General features: G+C 42.6%; 1 protein-coding gene and 1 pseudogene across 1 annotated transcript in view; one reads left to right on the forward strand and one right to left on the reverse strand.

Moving 5' to 3' along the window:
* Positions 1-1,281: 1,281 nt before the first annotated feature.
* The window catches only part of DCUN1D4 (defective in cullin neddylation 1 domain containing 4), a 73,170-nt gene continuing 48,503 nt past the window's right edge, over positions 1,282-25,948 (forward strand). Inside the window, 4 exon segments of the mRNA XM_032274151.1 lie at positions 1,282-1,387; positions 1,390-1,458; positions 21,838-21,908; positions 22,089-22,128. Of these exon segments, the coding sequence (XP_032130042.1) occupies positions 1,315-1,387; positions 1,390-1,458; positions 21,838-21,908; positions 22,089-22,128 (253 nt within the window). The 5' untranslated portion in view covers positions 1,282-1,314.
* Positions 23,578-24,096, reverse strand: LOC116548713 (annotated as a pseudogene).

Genomic DNA, 25,948 nt, shown 5'->3' on the forward strand with positions numbered 1-25,948 from the left:
GGACTTGTCCCTGTGCCAGGCTGAGTCCGCAGCTCAGAGCGCGGCCCTATTATTTTCGTCTGCTGTCTGGGGAATACAGATGTGTATGACGGACAACGCCTGTGGCATTCGAAGCCTCTTTAACAGGCATTTGTGACCAGGGGAAAGAAGTGTGCGGACTCTGGAAAAGAGGTGCATTTCGAAAGTGGGGAGAGGATGGATCTTCGTACGAGAAATAGGAATTTGTTCCCCACCAGAGATTTGCTGGAAATGAAGACGCGGCAATTCTTGATCCAGTTTCCTACAGTAGGAAACAGCTGGCAAGAGAGGTCCCAGTCCAAGTTCGGTGTGAACTGGGCTCCTGCAGGGAGGCATGGGACTAGTGATGGGAGACCCGGGCGCGTCGCGCTGGGCGCTAGGGACGGGCGCACTTCCACACTTCCAGCAGCCGGTACAAACCGCCCCAACTGCGCTGCCCTTCTGGATTCTTGGGGGAACACTCCGCGTGCTTTGTTTCAGACGCCGACCCAGCTTTCCCGATGGGTCTCCAGTTCCACCAATCCCGCCCGCCACTGGGCGGGGTTTCAGGGTCAAGGTGGACCAATTCCCCAGCTTCGGTCCTACACGCGCTCTCGGACCCCTGGGGGTGACTGACAGCAGCCGGGCCCAACCCTCTGCTTCTGAGCGTGGCCTCCGCCAGAGGCGTTACGGAGACAAGGCCCCAGGACCAATCGTATTGGCCCGTGGGGGGCGGGGCCTCGTTGCCAGCTTCAGACCGGCGCTATCTGCACTCCTTTTGTCAAATGAGAAACGCGGCGGGGCGGCCCCTCAGCCGCGGTTCAGCCAATGGAGAAAGCGAGATGGGCGGGCTGGGAGTGCCCGGCGGCGGGTCCTCAGCTCCTAGCTGAGGTGCAGTGAGCCGGTGGGGGGACCGCGAGGCGAGCGCGGGAGCCTGGGCGGCGAGCGGGGTGTGAGCTGCCTGAAAATGCACTCGGATGCCGCCGCTGTCAGTGAGTAGCGGAGAGCCAGCCAGCGGACCGGGGCTGGGCGACTGCTAGCATTCGCCACTCGGCTCCCGCAGCCCCCGCCCCACGCCTCTGGTCCTGAAACGTGCGGGGAGCTCCTGCCCGGGAGCCACCCCTTCCCCTCCCGGGGCCGGGGCGGGTGGTGACGCTGCGGGCGGCGTGGGGCGGGGGCAGGCGCGGGCGCGGGGGGAAGGGGCCGGCCTGAGGGGAGGGCGGAGGTGAGGGGGGTGGGGACTGGCTCTATTTCAGTGTTGGGGGAAGGGGGGGCGGGACGTGCGATGAAGGGCCGGGACCGGAGTGTCCGGGGTGAATGGAGGTGGAGGCGGCGTTGGGCTCTAGCGGGCTGGGCCGGGGGGTGGCACCGACGAAGAGAGGGAGGGAGCGCGCGAGCGGGGCGCAGGGGTGAAGATTTCCAAGGGGTTGAACGGTGCGGGCGGCTCTGTGAGAAAGGCGGGTGAGTGCGAGGGGGGCGCGGGGGCGGGGACAATGGGAAGAAGGGCTGGATGGCGGGGGGGGGGGGAACAATGGGGTGGGGAAATGGTGGCAGTGGCCGAGCGGGGCTGGAGGGCAGGCGAGGGGATGAGGGCTGATGTAACGGGAGAGCGAGGCGGTGGGAGGGATTGGGGTGTAATGGAGTAGTTGGGGAGTCCGGAGGGCTGGAGGGGCGTTGGAAGGGTGGTGGGTAACGGAGAGTGGTGGGAGAGGAAGCTGTTGGGGTAGTGGGATGGGGCAGGTGTGGGACGGTAGGGCGATTGGGAGGAAGAGAAAAAGGTAGGGAGGATTTGGGATGGCAGAGTGGGGGCAGGGGTAGAGAAAATGAAGTGGGGGTGAGGAGCTAGTTGGGAAGGAAGGGGAGGTGGGGTGGAGTTGAGCAGAAAGAGGACTGTCATGTTCAGATTCGGTCCGGCGCCAGGTTAAGTGGGTATCAGACTGTGCTTGGGGGAGGTGCGTCTTCTCCCTGTCTTGGCAGGGTCCCCTGAGGGGGGAGCTCAGGCTTCGGGGTGCGGGAGAGGAGGGGGGCGGGGCTGAGGTGGAGGGGACGGGGTAAGTGCCCCAAGGTTGGAACTGGCCCCGGTTCTCTCCGGGCAGCGGGAAGCGAGGTTAGCGCTGGCGCCGGCTCCGGCTGCGGGTCTAGGAGGCGGGGCAGGGGTGCGGGCTGCGGGTTTTCCGTGGCAGGAGCCGGATGGGTCGGGCCCTGAAGGCCGGGTGGGGGGCTTGGCGCAAGGGAGGTGTCGGGGTCCCCGGCAGTCTGTGGGTTTGGTAGTCTGTGACGCAGTTGCCTAATTTCTGGCCACCAGGTGTGGGGGGTGGTGCCATGGAACCCGCTTCCCTGGAGAGAGGGCCGGGCCCGAGGCCGCGCGCAACGCCCAGGGGGCGCGACTTTTCCCAGGCTTGCTGGGAGGGCGCTTGAGGGGTTTCCTTTAGGGTTTGTCTCCAGTTAACGGGTGTGAAGGGGAAAGGCGGTCCCGCGGAATTCTGGGACTTGTAGTTGCGTCCGCACCGGGCCGCGGTTGGGTTGAGTGCACGTGGGTAACTGTGGAAACGAGTCCCAGCATGCAGCGCGCCCTCGGAGCCTCCCTGCTTGGCCAACTCGTGCTTTATTCCCTGGCCAGACCCTGAGCCCTCTCAGGAGGCGCTCTAGTCCCATGGGACGGAGCGGTTCCCCAGACCTTCTCCCTTGGGAGAGGGAGAGCCAAGCCAGGCGCAGCGCTTTCACACTTGGGTTCTTGATCCTCAAGTGAATTTTCCTCCTATGTTTGGTGGCCTTACTTGTAGAATAAATGCTTGGTTTTGAACCATCATGCGCGCAGGTTGTGGGAAAACATTCAGGAAGCAATACAATCTGAAGCAGCCTTTAGGATGGTGTATTTAATTGTGGAATCCAGTGTATGTAAGCACTGGGTTCAAACATGGTCTTACATAAATATGGGATCACTGGAGGCACATGTAACCCTTGTAAAGATAATATATGTGTTGGTATTTCTTGGGCTGTTTGAAAAAAATACCGGCTTGAAATGAATTGAGTGATGGAGGTGGCTTAATGGAGTTGAGGGTGAAAATGTGAAGGTGAGCAAAGGGAATTTGTGACATCCTCAATTTTCAAAGAAGCTTGGAAAGCAAATGAGAATAGAGGAAGATAAACTATATAAAAAGTGGAGAACCTTAAGACTTTTGTTTGCCTGTTTTGTTTTTAGCCACAGACTGCAATTTCTTCTCTCCTTAATATTAGAAACCTTCTTCTCCATAAGTAGACTCCCTAAACATCACATCCTTCGCCAGTTCCTTTTACTGTTTACAGCGAAGGGACTAAAGAATCTGTAATGTAGAAGACTAAGATTAATGCAAAGATGATAGATTATTTTATGTGATGTATAAGGTATTATGAAACTATTGGTAACATAGTCACTAAAGAAGAATATTGTAATTACTCTGATAATAAAAAAAATTACCAAGAAATCCTAAGATTTGGAAACCTTTTGGTGTGGTTACAAATATACTAAACTTGCATACTTGATTGATGGTTCTTTTCATGATGTATGAAAAATTGGGCAATGTGTGTGGTGTTCTTGTGTAAATCATTTATATCTGTCTGTCGTATTTTACTTAATCGTGTGGCGAAATATCCTGGAAACTCTTGGTAATATATAAATATGTACAAAAATATGCATTTAATTATGGAATTTTTTCTTGCAGAGGATAAAGTGATGAGGCTGAAAAACATGGAAGACCTATAATTGTCTTCAAGATGGCGTTTTTAAAGAAAATATGAAGCTAGTCATAGCTTTCCCTTTTTCTTTTGTTCTATTATATCCCAAAGGGCAGGTGCTTTTTATACCCATACAGCCCACTTCCCTCCATTTCCCAGAGCCCTAGGCTCCTACACAGTATCACCTTACGCTTTCTGCTTTGGTTTTTAGGTTCTTTTTTGATTTTTGGCCCTTGGGGAGGTCCTTTATTTTTTTGTGAACCTAGCTGTGCATTTAAACAGATGTTTCCTACACTTTACCCAGAATTTTTGAGTGTTTTATATTAGGAAGGAGTTTTAGGTGGTCTTCTCTGTAGCATTGCCAGAAAAGAAAGTCTGCCTCATTTTCTCTATCTTAGTGGACTTCTATTCATTCACTGTCTCCTTCCTCTGTTCTTAACCTCTGTGTACCCCTACTGCTGCTTGATTATATTTTTTCAAACTTCTTCGTGATCTTTTCTGTTTTTATGTTAAGCTGCTCCCAGAAGCTCTTCTTAGCTTATTGCCTTCTTCCTGGCTACATGTTTGCATTATTATCTCAATCATCATCGTCTGCTAATTATAAGTAATAATTAACAGCCAATAATCCTGCTAACTCAGCAGTATAAAAATCAACCTGTGAGAAACTGACCTCATGATGATCTCTATTATATCAGTTAGGATGCCTTTGCCAAGCTTCCGTGCTCAAAATAATGGCTTAAATAATAGGGCTTATTATTGTTCGGTAGCAAGAAACCTAGAAATGGTTCCAAAGCTGGCAGTGGCTTAATAATGTCATTAAGGATCTAGGCTCTTTGCGTCTTTTTCTTCTTCCATTCTTAGTATTTTAGCTTTTATTTGGCATGGTTGGTTTGCCGCATGTTTGCAGTATGGTTGCTGTAGCACCAGACATCATGCCTGGGTTGGAAAGCAGGGAAGGAAGGAGCATATTTCCTTACAACTCCTTGTTAGCAGAGAGGTCTTTTGCAGAAACTCACTTCGAAGAGTTCCATTTCAGTGTCATTGGATCGAACTGATCTCACACCACTGCTCGTTGTAAGGAAGGCTGAGGCAGTGAACGTCTGGCATTTTCCAGCATCTCTTGTAGGATATGGCCTTTCCTAGTGTGGAAGAAGGGTGAGGAGATGCGCTGGGTTGGCAACTTGGAGGTTATATCCCTGAACCTGCTAGTTTGGCCAACTGTCTCTGGCTTGGTCTCAACCTTTATGTTGATTTATTTTCTGCCTTATTCTGAAAGAACTAGGGGTGACTTACTAAATATAAATAAAATCCTGTCAAGAGAAGGAAAATGTATATATAGACTTATAAGGTACACAGAAACACTTGCCATATGTTAGAAATATTTGGCTCTGAGCTTAATAGTCAAAATGAGGAGAACAAAACTAATAAATTTTACTCATTTGTTTAATGAAACCGCAGTAATTTTAATAACCCACACTGAAATCCTGGACATTTCTTATCCTCTTCTTCCCTGGTCAGTGGTAAGGAGAGATTACATCTCTTCTCATGCCCCGCCTCTCTTTCCCATACCCATTGCCATGGCCTTATGCCTTTCTTACACTGTTGTAATTACCAGCAATCCATTTTTTTCTCCTTTTTTTCTTTCTTTCTTTTTTTTTTTTTTTTTTGAGGTGGGGTCTTGCTATGTTGCCTAGGCTGGACTCACACTCCTGGACTCCAGGGGTCCTTCCACCGCAGTCTTGAGTAGCTGGGACTATAGCTGCACACCACTGCACCCACCTCCAGCTGCCCTCAGTGCTGCTGTTGTAGAATTTTTCTTTACTGTGCTTCCTCTCTAGCAGAATCTCTCTGTCCATGGAATCTCTGAAGCAGTGCTTCCTTCTGTTACTCAGTTTTATGTTATATAACAATAGCTGCTTGTTTATTTCTGTTTCCCCTCCCCAATTAGTTTATTACCTTTTTGAGATCTGGGACCGTGTCTTACCTAGTATCCACTTTAGCATCTAGCATGATGTCTTGTGTGGGTCCCCAAACATATATTGAATTGAACTTAAATGGTCAACTGTTGAATAATTTGTGTATTTTCTAGAAAAATTAGTTCTTCCTGTTGCTGTCGTTTTTCGTTATCTTTAGATTTTTCTTCATCTTTAGATTTTTCTTCAAGGAACACAAGCTATCACCTATTCATTCTTTGCCTTTTTTAGACAAAGTCAGTTGTATGCAAACTAATATTTCTTTTTCAAATACATGCAGATAATCAGTTGTAGAGAAAGCAGCATGGAGAAATTCTCAAGGAGAGAGTAAAATGCTGGTGACGTGCTGAGGGAACAGGAGTGTTTGTGAGTGTGCACACGTCCATTGCTGGTCTCTCTCTCGTGTCAGCATCCTACCTGCAGAATGTTAAGGCAGCATTAATAGGCCTGATGTTAAGGGGCCTAGATTGTTTGTCCTTTTCCTTTCTTTTTGTTTTATATCCATAGTCTGGTCCTAAGAATTTATTTCTTAAGTTAACAATATAGTAAGATTGCTGAAAGTCTTTCTTCATTTAGAGTGTCAGTTGAAGTTAAAATTTACAGAGTAAAATTTTCTGTGATGAATCTGACATAAATGCTAGTACCTTTTTATAGTTGGTCAACTTGAATTGATGTTAATTCATCTCATAGCTTGCTTTTTTTTTTTGAAATTCACATTAGGAAAAGTACTTCTTGGGAAGTATTCTAAGCAGAACATACATTTAAAAATGTGTTTTAAGAAGGAAAACATTGAAATGCATTTTAAATAGAATTAGGTATTTTAACAATTTGCATGACAGGTTTAGAGGTAGCAAAGTATCTGCTACTTCAGGTTTGAATTGCTTTTAATCAGAAAATGCTGTTAATGAGTTATGTTCAATCTAGGAAGATAGGCTTGTCGTTTGTAACTAATGTACTGAATAAAACACTAGATATAAAAAAGGCCCTGCCCTCCTCCACTAGCATTACCTGTGGTATGATTTATTTTAATTCTGCCTTCGAAGATTTTTTTTTTCTTGTGAATGCTTTTTGTTGGCCGGTATCAGTAGGATTTGCAGAGATAGGGAGTAATCCATTTGTGTCTGTAATGGACATTGTCAGTCTTGTGGGGCCCTGACTCTTGGTCTGATTGGGGAATTCTTACCCTGGCAGGCAGATCTTCTCAGACACACTCACCTGACACTGTGAACCTGACGCTGGAGGCAAAGGAAGAAGAGGAGCCTATGTGACCATTTTCTGGGGGATGCATGGTGGTGGCTGCCATGCTGCTTCTAGAGGCGAGGTCTAGTTGTTGCTGCAATGTGGTGCAGTCTGCTGTGTGCCCTTAGGCATTTACGGCCAGTGGGCCCCGTTCTCTTGAGATTCTGTGAACTGTCTAAAAGCACCCCCTGCCACCACTCTTTTGTTTAAATTAGCTAGAATTGGTTGCTGATGCTCTCAACTAAGAATTCTGATACTTCAGCATCCAGACGTGTCACTGTCACTGGTCGGATACGTGGTATAAGCCCTTGTGAAGGGCAGTGATGTATCTTTTTCATACTGGCTGCTTGTGCACTCTGTCAGAGGTGACCTAGAGGACTGGAGGAGGACACAGGCGATAGCCACTGTGGGTAGTGGGAGCTGTCTTTGCTGGTGGTCAGGCAGGGTTCAGAACCACACACTAGCCAGCCCACTGGGTCTCACGTGCCACCCTTTACTGCTGCTTTTTCCTGATTACTTCTTTGTCCCCCAAAAGTTGGGATGCCTAGGAGCAAATACGTAACTCCTTGTGCATTTGTTTTGGCCCTGATATGGGAATATTAGCTATGGAAGAGAGAGAGAGAGAGAGAGAGAGAGAGAGAGAGAGTGTGTGTGTGTGTTTTAGTGGAATGTTTATTTTGTTTAGCCAAAATTTTGATGTACCAAATACCTTTCTAGACAACTTCATTGAGGTATACTTTCACTTATTATAAAATTGTACATTTCAAGTGTTGTTTGGTGAATTTACCACTACTAAATTAAGATATAGAGCATTTTCATCATCCGAAAAGTTCCCTTGTGACCCCTTGTAGTCAGTGCTTCTCCCCCTGCCCCACCACCACAGTTGTTGGCTTTGAACATATATCATCTTAGGCCGCTCTATATTAGTTGATGATTTGTCACTTTGCTGTTCCTGAGGATATTACAGTATAATAAAAGCATGATAAATCTCTCTTTTTTACTGAACTATTAAATGCAAAGAAAAACTATCAGTGCTATATAAGTTACAAATCTGATAAATAATACTTTGCTACACAGAAGTGTTTTGAGTTAGATGACTTGTTCTGGTGAAAGTCGTTCCAGTGGATGGCTATTCTGGCTTCTCTGTGGCCTGCAGACATGCAGTGCTAGGGTTTTCTCTGTGGATGTCATGATGTCTTTTAACTGTTATCTGGGTCAGGTTGGGAGGCAGGAAAGCCAAAATGGCTGGATTCAAATCCTTGCTCTGTCATCTCCTGGTGGAGGGACTGGAGGGGAGTTACCCAGCTGCTCTGTGTGCACTTCAGAGCCCTCACTTGTAAAAATTACCTATTGTAGGCTGTGGAGTTGTTGAGTCACCAAATGTTTATTGGGCATCTACTGTGTGCCAGACCCTGCTCTTCATCTTTCATGAAGTTTTCATTCTAGCATAGGGAAGGGGACCGATAATAACAAGTAAATTATGTAGTATGTCTGATGGTGAGAGAAAAACAGAATAGGGTAGGGGTGCATGCAGGCACTCCTGTGTGTGGGCATGGGGTGGGGTGGAGGGTATTAATAGGGGAGTCAGGAAAGGCTTCACTAAGGAGGTTTTAAGCTAAGCCCTGTTGGAGGTGAGGGGCTGTTCCAGGCAGAGAGAACACAAATGCAGAGGCTCGGAGTGAGAGCAGGCCTGTATTTGAGGAACAGCAGAGGCTGGGGTGCTTGGAGTAGAGTTGCGGGAGTGGGTGGGGGCAAGAAAGTAGGAGGCGTGATCATAAATGGTCCCAAGGATTAAATGAGATGAAACACATAAAATGTTTTTGTTGCTTGTAATTACTGCGTGATGACAGTCTCTTAGGTAGGCTTTAAAAAAGAACCCTTGAGAGAAAAGAGGTTATAAAAACAGAAGCAAGTGAGGCATTCCCTCAGCCATTCAACAAACATTCAAGGGGTTTCTTGCTGCCAGGTGCCGCTGTCACAGACAGGACTGTGTGTTTGGGGGCGTGGCACCTGGGCTTCAGGAGCTTCCTTCGGTGGGTTCAGTGTGGAGACAGAAGGAATGTATGCATGGGACAATGCCTGCTAGGTTAGAATGGATGTGCCCAGGGGGCTTTGAGAACATGTGTGGAAGGGTTAGCAGTTGTCATGTTAGTAGCCTTTGAAGTTGGATCACATGAAGAACAGGATCTGTGTGCTTGTGCAGGTGGCACATGGGGTCAGGTGGAGGTGCTTTCCAAGCCCAGCGACAGCATGGTGGGGACAGAGAAATGTGACAGGAGAGTGGGTGTTTGTAGGCTAGAGTGGAGGGGAAAGTGAGGTGCAAGGCTAGGCAGGAGCTGGTGGCAGGGGTGGGGTGGAGGTCGGTGGGAAGGCCTTAAAAGAGGCACCAGCGAGAGAGTATGAGTGGAAAGGAAACCAGAGAAGGAAAGAGAAGTCTGAGGTGGGGCATAGGGAGGGAGGAGGAGCAAAGGGGAATGGAGAGGGACTAACATGAATTCAGTGATGATCTTGGATTTGCTTCAACTGCTTTGCCTGCATTAACTCATTTAATCGTCACAGCAATCTTCAGTAGGTTAGGGACTGTTTTGGTCCCCATTTCATATATGAGGAAGCTGAGGTGTAGAAAAGTTAATTCACCTTCTCAAGACCACACAGCTTATAAGTAGTGAATTGAGATTCTAACTCAAGCATTCTGATTCCATGGTCTTGGTGACCCTCTACTGCCATTGAAATCATTCTTAACATTTTATTTGTGCTTTTCATTGAACCCTGATTGGAACACTGAATGTATATTGGAATTATTATTTTTTTTTGTTCTTGTCACTGGCCTATGAATGATGATGACAAAGTCATTTGATGTGATTATCTCTTGGTTCTTTTCTTCTTGGAATGAGTCCTGGCAGGATCAGGATCTGGGATTTCTGAATCCCTTCTTTCCTACTCTTCCTCATCACCTTTCATTTCTGCCTGTTTGCTACAATGAGAATAGGCATTTTAAAACTGATTTTAAGTGGGAAACTGAAGAATTGTGGTAAAGTATTTGCATCCTCTTTCTTAACTAATGAAATAGTCATTTTTAGTCTTCTTAGATTTTATTTAAATAGACTTGTTATTTTTAAATATAGGAGATCTCAACGACATTGCAGCAAAACTAGAAAACAACTTAGTGGAGCTACTAACATTTTAGCATAACATTTCTGAAATTATTTTTCTCCTTTTTTTCTGTAGATTAGGGTAAGTTTAATGTCTTGTTCTATATAGGCAATTCCCAAAATTAAAGCACAGATCACTTCTTAATGACTAAACAGGAAACTGGGGATAGTTGTTACTTTCAAGTCCAATGGCTAGTAAATTAGTAGTTTTAAACACCATCACCTTGTGATCTCTTTTGCTCTGTCTTTTTGCAGTTCTAGGTAATTCCCAAAATTAAAGCACAGATCACTTGTTAATGACTAATTAAACAGGAAACTGGTGATAGTTGTTACCATCAAGTCCAATGGCTAGTGAATTAGTAGTTTTAAACACCATCACCTTGTGATCTCTTTTGCCCTTTTTGCAGTTCTAGGTTCAGTCTGTCTCAGTCTTTTAGGTTCTAAGTATAACTGGGATAAAAATAATTAACCTTGATTGGTACATAATATGGACCAGCACTGTGCTAAGTGCTTGACATGCACCATCTCATTTAATAATCCTCACAATAGCCTGGCAAAGAGGGTTCTGTTATTTCTGTTTATGGATGAGGACACGGGCACAGTGAAGTTTGGAAGCATACACAGGATCACTCAGTTAGGACTCAGTTGGAGTTAAGACTCCAACCCAGGTCTTTCTGTTGTCAGAGCTGATTGACCAAAATCTGGGCTCGTTTAACATTAGTGAGATGAAAAGAGTTTTACTCTGAGACACCCAGTGATTCTGTGTTCTTCAGTGGATAGTACAGATTATTTGTGCTCACCTTCAATGGGTAGGTGGGGTGAAGAGAATGTATCTAGGGCCCTTTGTACTATATCATATTGGGAGTGCAGCCAGGCTGGGTATCCTGAAGTGACTGAGTCCCTTGGGATAGCACCAGCAGGCACAGGCAGTGTGGTGGGTGATGGGTGATGGGTGGATGCTGCCTCCCTTGGGAGCTGGTTTCTTCTCCCAGCCCCTTTTATGGGTCCTCTGAGAGGAAGAAAAAGCCAGCAGCAGCAGCATGCTTGGATGACTTTAACTTTGGATCTGTGTTCAATAAAAATGCTGAGTCACTTACAATGACCTGCTTCCTTATCAGTTTTCTCCCTTGGCTTTTGTGCCATGTAAATAGCAAATATTTATTGATGAGGAGAATGAAGTTAGTTAACACCTTCCTCACCTGTCAGTTCTCTTGGTTTTAACCCTGCTTTTCAGCTTTGTAGTCTTTTCCCTGGACCTCGGCCTTTTCTTCATGTGCTGATGGGGTATGGTGAATGAGTTAGATTCCTGTCTAGCGGTGCTGAGGTTGTTCCAGGAGTGGATTGGTTACTGGGAGGCCAGGATTGAATTGAGAGTGGGGGATAGAACCTAATTCTCTGGTTGCATGTTAGAATCACCTGGGCTGCTTGAGAAACGTGGTGCCCCACACCCATTTTTATTTAATTGATCTGGATTGGGGCCCTGGTATTGGTGTTTTTCAAACTTCTTAGGTGATTCCACTGTGCAGCCAGTGGTTTCATTTAAATATTAATAGCTTAATTAGGAAGCTGGGTTTAGTTTGGGCTGTGGGGATGGGGCTCAGAAGATGCAACGGCTCCCCCATGGGAGCAGTTGGGCAGATCTGCATTGGGCAGATCACACAGACCCTTCCTGCTTGCATATGACATAATAGCCAACACTTGGTAGTGCTTCCTCTGTGCCATGCACTGTTTGAAGTACAGTGCAGCTTTAACTCATTTAATCCTCACGATATCCTTATGAAGCAGGCACTGTGATTATCCATTTTGTAGAAAAAGAAATTCCTACTTGTAGCCATGAAGGACATGTAGTATGAAACTGACCCATAAACCTAGCTTTTGGTTTTTCCTAGGTTTACAGTATAGAACACATTTCACATCTTTGTGTTTTAATAATTTAGCCTCAAATGTGAATATGTTTGTTTTTACAAATGAAACTGAGACCTGTGCCATGTCATATAGCTAATGACTATCAGTATACAGAGTTGTAAATTGGTATAGTAAATCATTTAAAACACTACTTTTTAATGGTTTTGACATAGATTTTACTTTATGGTACATGCTGTATTTCGGGTTATTTCAGTTATAACTCATTTTTAATGTGATCTTTTTTACTTAAAATTATATTTTGTACTTTTTAAAAACATGTACTATGACCTTTGAGTGCATATTAGATCTTCACTGACTTGTGATGTGGCCTGCCTCTTCACATTCTGGCTACTGTAACCCTTCAGGATACTAAGCAAAACTAATAGCAGCATTTGAAGCATGCTCAAGTCCTGCCATCATAAAACCCAAAGTCAGCATTCCTTCAAAGCCATATGCATTTCTAGTCTCCCCTTTACTGCCAGCTTATTCAACAAGTTTTCTTTGCTTGACATAGTCTGTGTTTCTTCATCTCTTGTATGATCCTCAGCCCACTTTGTTCTGGTCTCAGTTCTATCACTGCAATCTTCTCTGAGGTCATGGAGTAACCTCCATGTTGATAAATTTAGTGACTATTTTTAAAAGCATTTATTCCCCTATTTATTGGTACCTGCCTTGTGCTAGGCTTGTGCTATTGTAGGTACAGGTTAAATATCCTTTATCTGAAATTCTGAAACCCCAAATGCTTCAAAAGCTGAAACTTTTTGAGTGCTGACATGACACTTAGAGGACACGTTCATTATAACATTTCAGATTTTTGATTAGGGATTCTCAACTGGTAAGTGTAATACAAACAACACTACCTGAAGAAATCTGAAATCTGAAATGCTCTGGTCCCAAGCATTTCTGATAAGGGATACTCTAAAATGTGTTGGGATAGAGTGGTGAATAAAGCAAAAGGAAGTCCCCCCTCCTCCTGGAGCTTGGGCTCTAGGAAGAGTGACAAAGACATAAATACATTTATAATTTATAAATTTCAGGGTCATGAAAGGCCTCATATTGTATGACTCCACTGATATAAAATGTCTAGAATAGGCAAATCTGTAGAGACAGAAAGTAGAATAGTGGTTGCCCAGCGCTGAAGAGGGGTGAAGGGAGAAATAGGGAATGACTGCTAATGAAAAGGTTTTATAATTAGACTGTGGGGATGTTTGCACAACCCTGAATATACTGAAACCATTGAATTGTACACTATAATGAGTGACTTGCATGCTATGTGAATTATATTTCAACAAACCTGTTAATAGTAGGAAGTAGTAAGTGCTATAAAAAAATCCAAATCCACTGGGAGATGTGGGTACTGTTTTAGATAAAGAGTACATCCAAAGAGACATCTCTGATGAGTGTCATTTAAATAGATATTTCAGGAAAGATAGCTGCTGGGCCTGTGAACATCAAGGGTCATGGAGGCCAAGGGTCATGGAGGCTGAGGGCACATAAATGCAAAGGCCCTGAGGCAGAAATTCACTTGAATATTCATGAATTCAAGTTGGAATAGAGTGAGCAAAGATAATGGAATAGGATGACTTAGATCAGATCATGTAAAGTCTTGTGAGGACTATAATTTTTTTTCTTTTATCCTGCAGTAACAAATCCAGCATCTCAGTGGTTGAAGTAAAAGGTTGTTACATGTCCTTTGAGGGTTGGGAGTGGTCTCTGCTCCACATCGTTGACATTCTCATCCCTACTCTATCTGAAACCCATGGGAAAGAGGGCATGTGTTTCTAGAAGGAAGGAAACAAGGCAAATCTAAACAGTGGCTCCCAACCACAGTGCACCCTTGGCTTTCACAATTTCTGTTTTCTTATATCACGTGGTAAAATTGACTTTTCAGGAGGCTGAGCCATGTGACCCATGGCTTGGAACACCCTTAGGCATACCTTGGTAAATCCCAGTTAGAGAGACAGATCCCTGTACTTCAGTTGTGTTCTTGTTCTGTCCCAGAGACATTTAGATGAGTGCCGAGGATAGATGGTAACCTTTAATTTTGCCCAATTTTGTTTTGCTTTTTTGGCAATAACATGGTCATTATTTTGCCCTTTCCTTCTGCCACCTTTACAGGTTTATTTCATCATCTTTGTCATCAAAAAGTATTTATTAAGATCATAATATTATTTAAAACTTTTATGCTTGATCGAATTGCTTACTGATTGGCCAGCTGGAGTTTAATATTAAAATACTTTGATGACTCTTTAGTGACCAGAAGAGTGAATTGTGCTTAAAAATAGAAATTCAACACTGGCGTTAAATCTTTTCTGAACCATTATTTCCCTGGGGAGAAAAATGGCGAATTGTTTTAGATTCAGCCAGTTTTAAAGTATTTTTCTGTAATAGTAGATTATTTTAAGTTTGTGTGCTTGCTTATTGACAGCTTTGGGTTGGAAATGCTGCTGCTTTTTTCTCATTATGGAGTGTGAAGATAGATTGGAATTTTTGCTTTGATTGGAAATAAACTAGAATAGAAGAAGTAGCTTTGGATTAACAGTTAGAAGATACAAATTTTGCCCAGCTTGGCCATGACTAGCTCTCTGACTCTGCTCAAGCTAATAAAAAGAGAATGGACAAAAGAACATGAGCCATTGAACACCTTACTCACTCTCATCTCCCATGTGCAAGCCTATTAGTTTTTCCTTACACTGCAGTCACATTTTATATAGAAGTTAATTCTTAAGATTGCAGTCTCTGATGCCCCAGTCGGAAATACAGATCTTTAGGAGATTAAACCTAAACTCTCAAGCAGGATTCACAAGTTCTACCCTATGTGAGGTGATGAAGATCATTGGTATTAAAAATACCATTGGAAACACTTGCGGAAGATTCCCCTTTGGAGGCTGTCTCAGAAGAATCCAGAAAGCCCGTTCCTACCTCCAGCATTGGAACAGATCGCTGGCTCTCCATTTGAGCACCAGTTGAAGCATCTGGCTTGAATGTAGGGACCATGTTTTATGAAAAATACATCTCTTTAAATACTATACCGTGTTGTGAGATGCACAAAATCTGATTGGTATGTGGAAACTGAGACCAACAGGTGACTATTCATGTGTCACGTCTCATGTTCATTAAGTAGAAGTGAGGGTGGGCAGTTACTGGGACAGCTGAGATTTCATTTTATCTCTTGATTCCTCCTTTTTTTTTTTTTTTTTTTTTGACCAAATGAGAAAAGTTGAATTTGTGTGAGCTAAATGTCTATTTTCTGCAACTCCAGTGTACTCAGGATCTCTCCTCTCCACTTGTACAACTACTGTCTAACTTAGGGCCTTAGTCCTTTCCCACCTCGGTCACTTCTAGTCATCTCCATAAATGGCCACTGTAAATCCAGGTCACCTATCATCCTTGCTGCACACTTGTCCTAGACTGATCTTTCTAAATAACTCTCCTTATCAGAACATTTTCCTGGCAGCAAGACTCTCACAGGAGTGCTTCTCAGACTTCCCACCAATGGTTTCCTATGCAGAGTTTGGTGGAATAAGTTGTCCCAGGGTCCTGGGAGCACAGCTTGGTGTGGTGAAATTTCTTTAAAGTCTTTTGTCATAATTATGTTTGTTTCCATGTAAGACTGTCATATTATTGTTGATTAGAATTGATGCTACTGGAATGTGCCATGCTTATCGTTGTGTTTGCATAGTCTGTGGTGTCCCAGTTGGAAATACAGATCCTTAGGAGATTAAATCTTAACTCTCAGTCAGGATTCACAAGTTCTTCATTTTCTGATCTTAGCCTTCCTGTTGCGTCTCCTCTTACCATGATGCTTCTCACATTTGAAGATCACTTGAAGTGCCCTGAATGCATTGAATTTAAGCCTTGGTGCCTTTGTATCTGCATCTATTCATTTGTTGAGTATTTATTGAGCACCTAATATGTGCCAGGGTACTGTTCTAGGTATTAATATCAAAGGATACAGCAATGGGCAAGATTTAAGTCTTGGCGTTTGTGAAGCATACATTCTAATGCGAGAGGACAATGACAAATATGTAATGTCAGATGGTATTAATGCTGTAAAGAAAAGCAAAGCATGGTAAGATGATAGAGTGAAGAGGGGGCTCGGTTTGTTGGTCTGGCAAGGTTATGTAAGGAGGCAATTTTTAAGAATTTTATTCTTAATTGACAAATAATTGTATATATGGAGTACAATGTGATGTTTTGATAATATGTACTAATTGTGGAATGATCAAATCAGGCTAATCAACATATCCATCATAAGTGATATTTAAGTGGCAACCTGATGAAGTATGAGAGCAACCATGTTATTATTAGGGGGAAGAGGGCTCACGGTAAAGAGAACAGCACAGTGCAAAGGCCCTGAGGTGGGAGGGTGCTTGGAGTGTTAATGGAACACTAGAAAGCTCACTGTGGCTGAGTAGAGTGAACAAGGGGAGTCCCGGTGCTGTGGCTCATGCCTGTAATCCCAGCATTTTGGGAGGCCGAGGTGGGCGGATCACTTGAGGTCAGGAGTTCGAGACTAGCCTGGCCAACATGGAGAAACCCTGACTCTACTAATAATACAAAAACTAGCCGGGCGTGGTGGCACATGCCTGTAATTCCAGCTACCCGGGAGGCTGAGGCGCGAGGATCTCTTGAATTCGGGAGGTGAGGGTTGGGTTAGCTGAGATCATGCCATTGCACTCCAGCCTGGGCAACAAGAGCAAAACTCCATCTCAAAAAAACAAAACAAAACAAAACAAAAAAACCACAAATGAACAAAGGGAAGATGGGTAGATGAGATTGGAGAGATTAATAGATGCAGAGTGTGCGAGGCCCTGAGCCCGTAATAAGTTTTCTTTTGCTTTGAACAGCTTCCTGTTCCATCTGTAACTGTTGGGTGAGGTGGAATTAATTGTAATTTGTTCTACATGCTAACTAGTTGCCCCTCTACTTACTGAATTATCTCTTCCCTATTGAGTTTGAAATGTTGTGTAGGTATATATATATATATATATATATGTGTGTGTGTGTGTGTATATATATGTTTATTAACACTGTCATTGATTTTTCTTCTTGCACACATATTATGACATTTTAATTACTGTACCTGTATACCAGGTCTTGGCAAACTATGGCTCATGGGCCAAGTCCAGCCTACCACCTGGTTTTTATAAATAAAGCTTTATTAGAAAGCAGCCATACTTATGTATTGTTTATGGCTGCTCTTGAGCTATGATGGCAGTGTAGTTGCAACAGAGACTGTATGACCCGGAAATATTTACAATCTGGCCCTTTGCACAGAGTTTACCAGGCTGTGCTTTATACTGTGTATTGATACCTGACAGGGCAAGTTCATCCTCATTCTTCTTTTTCACCAATTTTTTGGCAAGCCTGACATGTTTATTTCTCCAGATGAACTTTAGAATCAATCTGCCAAGCTTGCCTGACTTCCTTCCTTTTCCCCACCTCTTTTACGGATTGGAGAACTGGGGAGCCAACAGAATAGGAATTTGATTGCATTGATTTGTGGTTTAGTGAAAGAAGGGATTGCTTTACAATATTGTGTCTTTGTATTCCACAAATATCTCTCTACATGTATATCTTTCAGCAAACTTGTCCATTTTGAACAATAAAATCATACATATTGGAGTTTATTCCTATATGTATTATTGCTTTTTGTTGCCATTATATTGAGATTTTGTCCCAGTTACATTTTTCAAGTGACTATGGTATAAAGGGAAGTTTTTGCTTCCTATGTACTTAAATTCTGTTTCTAACCTTCTTATGAGAGGAAACTATTAGGACTGTTAATTTTTAATTTGTTTCTTTTGGTTGACAGTCATTGTCTGAACATACCAATAATTGTTTTATTCCTAATGTTTATGTCTCTGTCTGTAATGTGGAGTCCTCTTATCTAAATAGTTTGGGGAAATGGACTTTGACCCCCTCGGTGGCGTGTGTGTGTGTGTGTGTGTGTGTGTGTGTGTGTGTGTGTGTAGGTAACAGCAAATGATAGTTAAAACAAGTGCCCCCTCAAAAGAAACCAAAACCAAAACAGACAAGTTTATGTCCAGTCAGCAGTTGTTGGCAGTTTTAAGAAAATCCAGAAGATAATGTAGGCACGCTATTTATCAAGCAGGCTGTGCCTTTGCAGAGCTGATTGTTGCTTTTAATGCAAAATATAGAGTTGCCATGTTACACAGGAAGAGTCAGACTCAGCACTACTTTACTATGGAGAGCCGTTTGATCATGGAATGTAGTTGACTTAACCTGGTATTTATCCTTTGGAATTGAAATATGAGCAGAAGGAGATTTTTATGAATCAGTTAGTGCTTTCCAGAATACGTTCTCGGTAAAGCATTTGATCTTTACCCTTAACATCTATGGCTTAAGGAGGTGAAATCTATTTTAGATTTCAAGGTCTATTACTTGCCGTGAGCACTGAACAGATGAACCATAAATCCAGTGTGTGTTAACCTTTGTGAATTAATCTTTTAATGCCATTTTTGTCTTTTTTTCCTCCTGAATTTGGGTCTTCTCCTTAACTTCTCCTTATGTTGGTGAGATGAAAGAAAAATTATCCATGTTATTGGTTTCATTTCTTTGTTTTGCTTTTTCCTTTTTTTGGTTGAAGTGATGATGGGGTGGTAGCAATAGGGATTGAATATAGAAATGGATAATTGCTGACATATACTGTGTATTTGTGAAATGACCTGTTTACACTTATTGGCTTTAGTAAAGTAAAACTTCATATGTAGAACCTGATTTTAAACATAATATCTGTACTTTTATTCCTCTGTGTTATGATCATCTGCAGTCTTCATTATGAACATCAGTTAATGGTGTATGAGTTACTGTAAAGAAATAGCTGAGACTCGGTAATTTATAAAAGAAAAGAGGTTTAACTGATTCCCAGTTCTGCAGGTTTTATAGGAGCTTTATAGGAAGCATAGTGCTAGCATCTGCTTGGCTTCTAGAGAGGATTACAATCATGGAAGAAGGTGAATGGGAAGCAGGCACATCACATGGCAAAAGCAGGAGAGAGACAGACGAAACTGACTTTTAAATGACTAAACCTTGTGAGAACTCACTACCTCAAAGACAGTACTAAGCCTTGAGGGATCCGCCCCATAATCCAAACACCTCTTACCAGGCCCCACCTCCAGCATTGAGAATTACAATTCAACGTAAGATTTGGGTGGGGACAAATATCTAAACGACATCACCATCATAGCAATAAAGATGTACCAGGACACCTGCCTCAATTGCAGAGGAAACTCTGACCTTGGGGTCATTGATGTGAGGCTAGAATTGGACCTAGGAAAGGTTAGAGACTATTTTAGACACCTGTGTGGTATGGAGAATGGTATAAATAAAAACAGTGGGTATTCGTATCTTTTATTGTGCACTTACTATATTCCAGGCATGTAATGGGTGCCTGACATGTCTAGGCATTGTAATAGGTGTCAACCAGACAACAACATTATGAAGGAGAATTTCTTATTCTCATTTTACAGATGAGAAAATTGGGAGTTAGGTTAAATAACTGGTAGACCCGAGATTTGAAGCTGCTGTTAGACTCCAGAATCATATTGTGAAGCAAAGTAGATTTTTGACAGGAATAGTATGTTTGTGTGTGTGTGTGAGCACATGCATATGCACACACATTTGGATTCTGTTGGGTATAGGGAGGTCAGTGGGAAGAATGTGGGGTTGGAAGGAAGAGTTTTGTGGAGTGGGGTGATGAAAGAAATCTGGAATATGAGTTGGGCCCAGCTCATGAAAGTCCTGGAATTCCAAATTGAGGATAACTTGTATTTCTTGTCTTTTCTACTGCCACATTTATATAAAGGAGAGAGAAAGATATAACAGTTTTGGTTTATTTAGATTCTCTTATGGGAATTTTGAGAGTTGAATTAATAGCAGGGTGGTGAAATGACAAAAGCGTAGCCTGGAGAGTTAGAAGAGACCTCATTGCTGGAATGGCTTTTGGCAAGCCCCTCTTTCTCTCCCCTCCCTTGCCTTCAGTGAAAAGAGAATCTAGAGCCTAAAGTTGTCTCAGTTTTTGATTTGTTTTTTTGGGGGGAGGAGGGCCAAAAGTTTGACTTTATATTTTAAGGTGATAATGAAATGTATAATTTGTCTTAGCATGTTTAATCTGAGAGAGTACAAAAAGGGGGCTCTGGCTTGGTAGTAGATGGGGCAGAGGTGCAAGAGTTGGATGTTCAAGCTCCTCAACACCTCTTGCTGGTCCTGAGAGGCCTCTTGCTGGTGAGAGGGCTGTTGCTTCCAGCTTCTACCCCTGTTCATGTTTAGTAAATATAAACGTAAATAAATAAGTCATAATACACATACTTTTCTAAACCTCTGTGCAATCATATTAAGATGGAAAAATCCAGATTCTGAGCCACATTATGCCATCATTTATCTTAAGCATGGCTAGGCTGTTCAGATGCTAAACAATTCATGCATGTCTATATTGGAGGGCCATTTAGAGCTTTAGGCCCTGCCCTGGCTGTCTCTCAGCTCAAGATGCTGTTTTTTTGGACCATTCTAGATGGCTGGGACTGTGATGTGAGGTAGGCTGGAACAGTGCATGTGAATGTCAGGGGCTCTGCGTCTGTCAGCCCCTCCGCCCTGCAGACCTGACCTATTCAGAATTGGACTCCCAAGAAGCTTTAGAAGAGAAAGTAGAGCTTTCTAGCTGTGGACAGGGAAGCCAGCTTGCTTTCAAGGTTCAGAGTAGCAGCCCAGAGGGTCCAGCCCAAGCACAGATACTTGATACTGTAGCATCTGCTCTTTGGGTCTGTTCTTTGGATCTGATACGTGTCCCAAATAAAATGTTCTAGTAAAGGGTGCTTTTTTGTTTTCTTTCTTTTTATCGGAATGGTATAACTTGGAGAGTTACAGTATCTTTTCATGGTCATTTTCATACTAACGTTTACTAATAGGAAAGAAGGAACTAATGTAAATCCTGATATTTTATGAAAATACTTCCAGTGGTATTTATATATATAATTATTAATAAACTTTCAGCTTACATTTTTGTAGCCTAATATGTATACAAACATACTTTATAAAAACATTTGAAGTTGAGGCTGCGCGTGGTGGTGGTTCACACCTTTAATCCTGACACTTTGGGAGGCTGAGGCAAGAGGATCAGTTGAACCCAGAAGTTTGAGACCAGCCTGGGCAACATAGGAAGACCGTGTCTCTCCAAAAAAAAAAAAAAAAAAAAAAAAATTAGCTAGGCATGATGGTGCACACCAGTAGTCCCAGCTGGTCTGCAGGCTCAGGCAGGAAGATCACTTGAGCCTGGGAGGTTGAGGCTGCAATGAACCATGATTGCACCAGTGCACTTCAGCCTGGGCAACAGAATGAGATCCTGTCCTAAAGAAAAAGAAAATAGAAAAAAAGAAACACTGAATGTTGAGATGCTTTTCTATCATTTTCTTGCCATGAGCTTATCGTACCAGTGATTCTGGGGAAGAGAAGGAGAAAGTGAGCATTTCATTTGAGACTTATCTTCTGTTTTTATGATTTGTTTAATTTGCTAACATTATTGATAGCTTTTATTAAGTTCAAGTTCACTGCTGGCAGGATTTTATAGCTACTGAAGTATTTTTGTTTTACCTTAGAATTCACATGAAAATTTCATGAACTTAAACATTTGGTTGGGAGTTTAACTTTATTGTCAGACTATTTCTAGGAGGTAGGTCAGTAATTGCATGTTTTAAAAAAATTTTATTAAGTATCAAATTAATTTATATAGTATTTAATTATATCAAAACATTTATCTTCTGAGTTTTTTTTTTTTAATAGTCTTTTTGCAGTATTGGAAATAAATGACACTGAAATTTCTCCTTTTTCTTTTAAAGACTTTCAGCTGAACTCCCATCTCTCAACACTGGCAAATATTCATAAGATCTACCACACCCTTAATAAGCTAGTAAGTCATTCTTTTAAAGACAAAATTACCAACTGTTTGAAGTAGTCTTTTTGAGAAAGTGTATTTGATAAAAATTTGTATTTTAGATATTAGGATATCAGTTGCTTATGAAAATAGTTAATGGTAAAACTTGCTATATGGTATGTGATTTCTTGGTAATAACAAACATATTTCTTGCAGAACCTAACAGAAGACGTTGGCCAAGACGATCACCAAACAGGTATCTGTAAATGCTAATACTACTTAATTTTAAATAACTTCTTAATATATAAGTAAAGCTTTCTAGCTGTGGACAGGGAAGCCAGCTTGCTTTCAAGGTTCAGAGTAGCAGCCCAGAGGGTCTAGCCCAAGCACAGATACCTGATACTGTAGCATCTGCTACAGTAGGAAAGAGAAATACTAGCCATGAATGCTCTTTGTTGTCATAATATACTCCAGTAACAAGTTGTTCCTTGGCTGAGGTTGTTTTTCAGGGAGTAACGAAGGCAGCCATGTTATAGCTTCTTTCCAGTAGGAAATCTCTTCTGGGGCTCTCATTTATAATAAAGCACTTTTTAATCTCTTTAAAGAGGCTGGGGATTCTTTTGCATAGTTTCAATAAACCATATTTTTTTTCTCTACTGCAGTATTTTCATTTATACTAAAAAGGTGCTAAAGTAATGCAGTTTGAAAGGTATTCCACAAATGTTTGTGAAATTGAGCTGAAAAATGATTTAATATGGTGCATGTATGTGCATGCATGTGTGTATGTATATATGTTTATAATTCCTGAGGATTTAGGAATGGGAAAATTGAAACTTGATTATTATAAGTTATTCTCTAACCCTAAGGTTCTCAAAGTTTAGCTGGCATTACAATTACCTGGGGGGAGGCCTTGTTTAAAGTACAAATGCTGGGTTCCACTCCAGAGTTTCTGGTTCTGTAGACTGAGGCTGGGACCCCAGAGTTTGCTTCTACATGATGCTGATGCAGCTGATCTAGAGACCACACTTTGAGAACCACTTCTCTCAACTGTTAGTAATCATAAAGTTCAGAAACTTGCATTTGATCTAAGTTACTAAACTCCCAGCAAAAGTTATTAAAACACATTTTAAATTTTTTGAAAATGGCCATAGTAATAGATGAAATTTGTCTTAGTCTGGGCAACTATAACAGAATACCTTAGACTGGGTAGTTTATAAGCAAAGAACTTGATTGTTCATGGTTCTGGAGTCTGGGAAATTTCAGATCAAGGCACCAGCAGATCCCGTGTCTGGTGAGGGTCTGTTCCTCACTGATTGGTGCCTCTTCCTTGCCACATCTTAACATGGCACAAGGGGCAGACAGTTCCCTTAGGCCTCTTTTTAAGGGCACTAATTCCAATTAGGAGGGCTCTACCTTCCTGACCTAATCACCTCCCACCCTACCTCTTAATACCAACAGATTGGGGATTACATTTCAGCATGTGAATTTTGGAGGCACACAAACATTCAGGCCATAGCAGTGCTTGTTGGGGGATTTTGAATAGCACAAAAGTAAATAGAGTGAAAAGTGACAGTTGTCTTTTTTGTCTCCTAATCCTATCACTTTCTGCCAGCACGGTTTAACGTTGGTCCTTTCAGGCTTTTTTTTTTGTTTTCCAAAGCAAAAATTGTTTATTTTTAAGAAAAAGGTATGATTTCTCATTTTCTATTCTTAGCATAAGTTTTAATTATTTCCAATGTAACCCAAACCTCTTGAACCCTTTTCAGTGTCATCCAAAGCTTTAAACTTCTATTTCTGGATAAGGAATTCATTGACAAATGAACTGCAATTCAATCATCTTTTTTGACTTCAGACTTTTCTTTGCCAAAATTAAACAGTGCAGCACCAACATTTCCTCTGTAATCTTCCTCTATGACACCACCTCCTACATCTGTAAAGTGTTTTGCAGCCAAGCCAGCGTGGAGCTATTCTTCCACAACACCTGGTGGAAGTAGGAGCTATCTGAATGTCTGTTTTCACAAGAGATTTCTCCATAGGTGGTATTGTGTCATCATAGGCACTGTACAGGTCACAGCCTATAGCCTCTGCAGACCCTCAGGTCGGGCTGTGGTGTGCTGGGAGAGCTGGGCAAGGCAGAGCTGCATGCTGACCTCTGCAGGCCAGACAGCTTGCTGGGGAGAATGGCGGGTACCTCTTTAGAGAAGGGCATGGCAGAACAAGAAGGTGAGCGAAGGAGAGAGATGAGGGAATGAGAGGGTGCAGGATCCTTTCTCACATTTTTATGCTTGCATATACATTTTTAGTAGTAGTTTTAAATTTAGTATCAGTGATATACTGTACATGTTATACTGCATTTTTCTTTTTTCATTTAATGGTGCGTTCAGGGGGGCTGTTGAGACTTAGGATTCTTTCTACCTTCACCTCTAAATTTGTTCAGAATCAATTGAAAATTAGGTGTAAGGTGGCGATTGAAGTAACAGTGTTTTTGGAAAACACAAGTTAGATGTGCAAATACACAGGCCTTCCAGCGTTTCACCGGAATCACTGCCACAACTAGATAAGCACAGGCTGGCACACATGCTGACCCTTCACACCCTGCACTGTGACAGTGGAAGTGTTCATACTCTTTCTGCCTGCTCTACTGGCAGGCAGATCTGAAAGGGAGTTCAGAGGGGCGGGGTCTCTGCTCAGTCTCTCAGCACTTAGATCAGGCACTCCTTCCAGTGGGAGAAGTGAGACGGGGCAGAGACTGCACTAGGAGTGTTCTAGGAGTTCAGGGGCACCGAGGGTCCCTTCACTTGATCTTTCCATATCAGCAAATATAGATCAACTCAAGGGAAGTCAAAAATAATTTAGTAATTTTAAAACAGTATATCTGCATGGTTTTTAAAAATATGTAAAACAAAAGTGAAGATTTCTGTCCTAGTTTATCACCCCTAGCTTCCATCTTCCACTAGTAGTCCACATTTGACTTTCCAGAGGTAACTTGTTTCTTCTGTTCGTTAACCAAATGTTGATGATGATGATACATTTTTTCCTTAAATACAAGTGTATATTTGTATTTGCTTCTTTTTTAGTCAGTGTATCTTTGAGATCTTTTCATAGTAACACATTTATAAAGCATTTGCCTTTTTAATGACTGTGTAATTTTCTAATCTATGGATATTTTACAGTATGTTTCTTCAGCCTTCTGTTGATTTATGTACGTTTGTGTATTTAACTGTTAGCCACCATTAATAATGTGGGAATATAACTTTTGGGCCAGTTTTAATAGTTACTTTTGAATTAGATAAGTATTGTTACTGTAGCAATTTCACAGATAAATATTTAACCAAAAGTGTGGCAGTTGAAAAACTAAGTTAAAATTCAGGAAAGCAAAAGAGGAAAGTATACTTGGCCTTATGTTTCCACTTTTGTCTTGGTTACAGTGGATATGTCCAATACTGGGAGTACTTTTCATGGGATTCTTAGGGTGTCGTTTTGCCAGCTGGAAACTTTTGTGGCTGGTGGTGCCTTCTGCCTGAGTATTGCTTGCACCTGTTGGCCTCATTCCACCCACTTGGCCAGGCAGGCGGCGCTCAGCTCACGCTATCAGCCCAGATCCCACACCTGCCAAGTGCGGGTCAGGCACAGAGCAGCAAGGAGTATGTGGGCAAGTGAGCACCTGGTCCAATCACTGCCCACAGCCAGGCATGCTGGCTGCTGTGGTGGGACAGGTAGCTATAGGTGCCTGCTCTGTGCGAGCCTGCAGCTGGACCAGATGTACTGCATGTGGCTTCTGCTGTGGGCACCTGCACCTGGATGAGGGGAATGTGGTAGCAATCTGGAATCTTGGAGACACCAGTAACCACAGAACCCCAAAGAGGGTATCACAGCCCTGGCTTGAGGGACTTCTAGGTCTGGACTCCCCAAAGGGCTGCAGCTCTTCTCTCCTCACCACCCACAATGTGGTGAGTGGCAGGGGGTGTGTTTCAGTCCTGTTTGTGTTACAGCTCTTTTAGTCATGTATTCAGAGCGTCCTGAGTTCTTGTCCCACGTCCAGGAAGAATGAGGTATGCAGACAACTGGAGGGTGAG

The sequence above is a fragment of the Sapajus apella genome, unplaced genomic scaffold (genome assembly GCF_009761245.1).
Source record: "Sapajus apella isolate SASKATOON/1434 unplaced genomic scaffold, GSC_monkey_1.0 scaffold5, whole genome shotgun sequence".
Classification (NCBI taxonomy): Eukaryota; Metazoa; Chordata; class Mammalia; order Primates; family Cebidae; genus Sapajus; species Sapajus apella.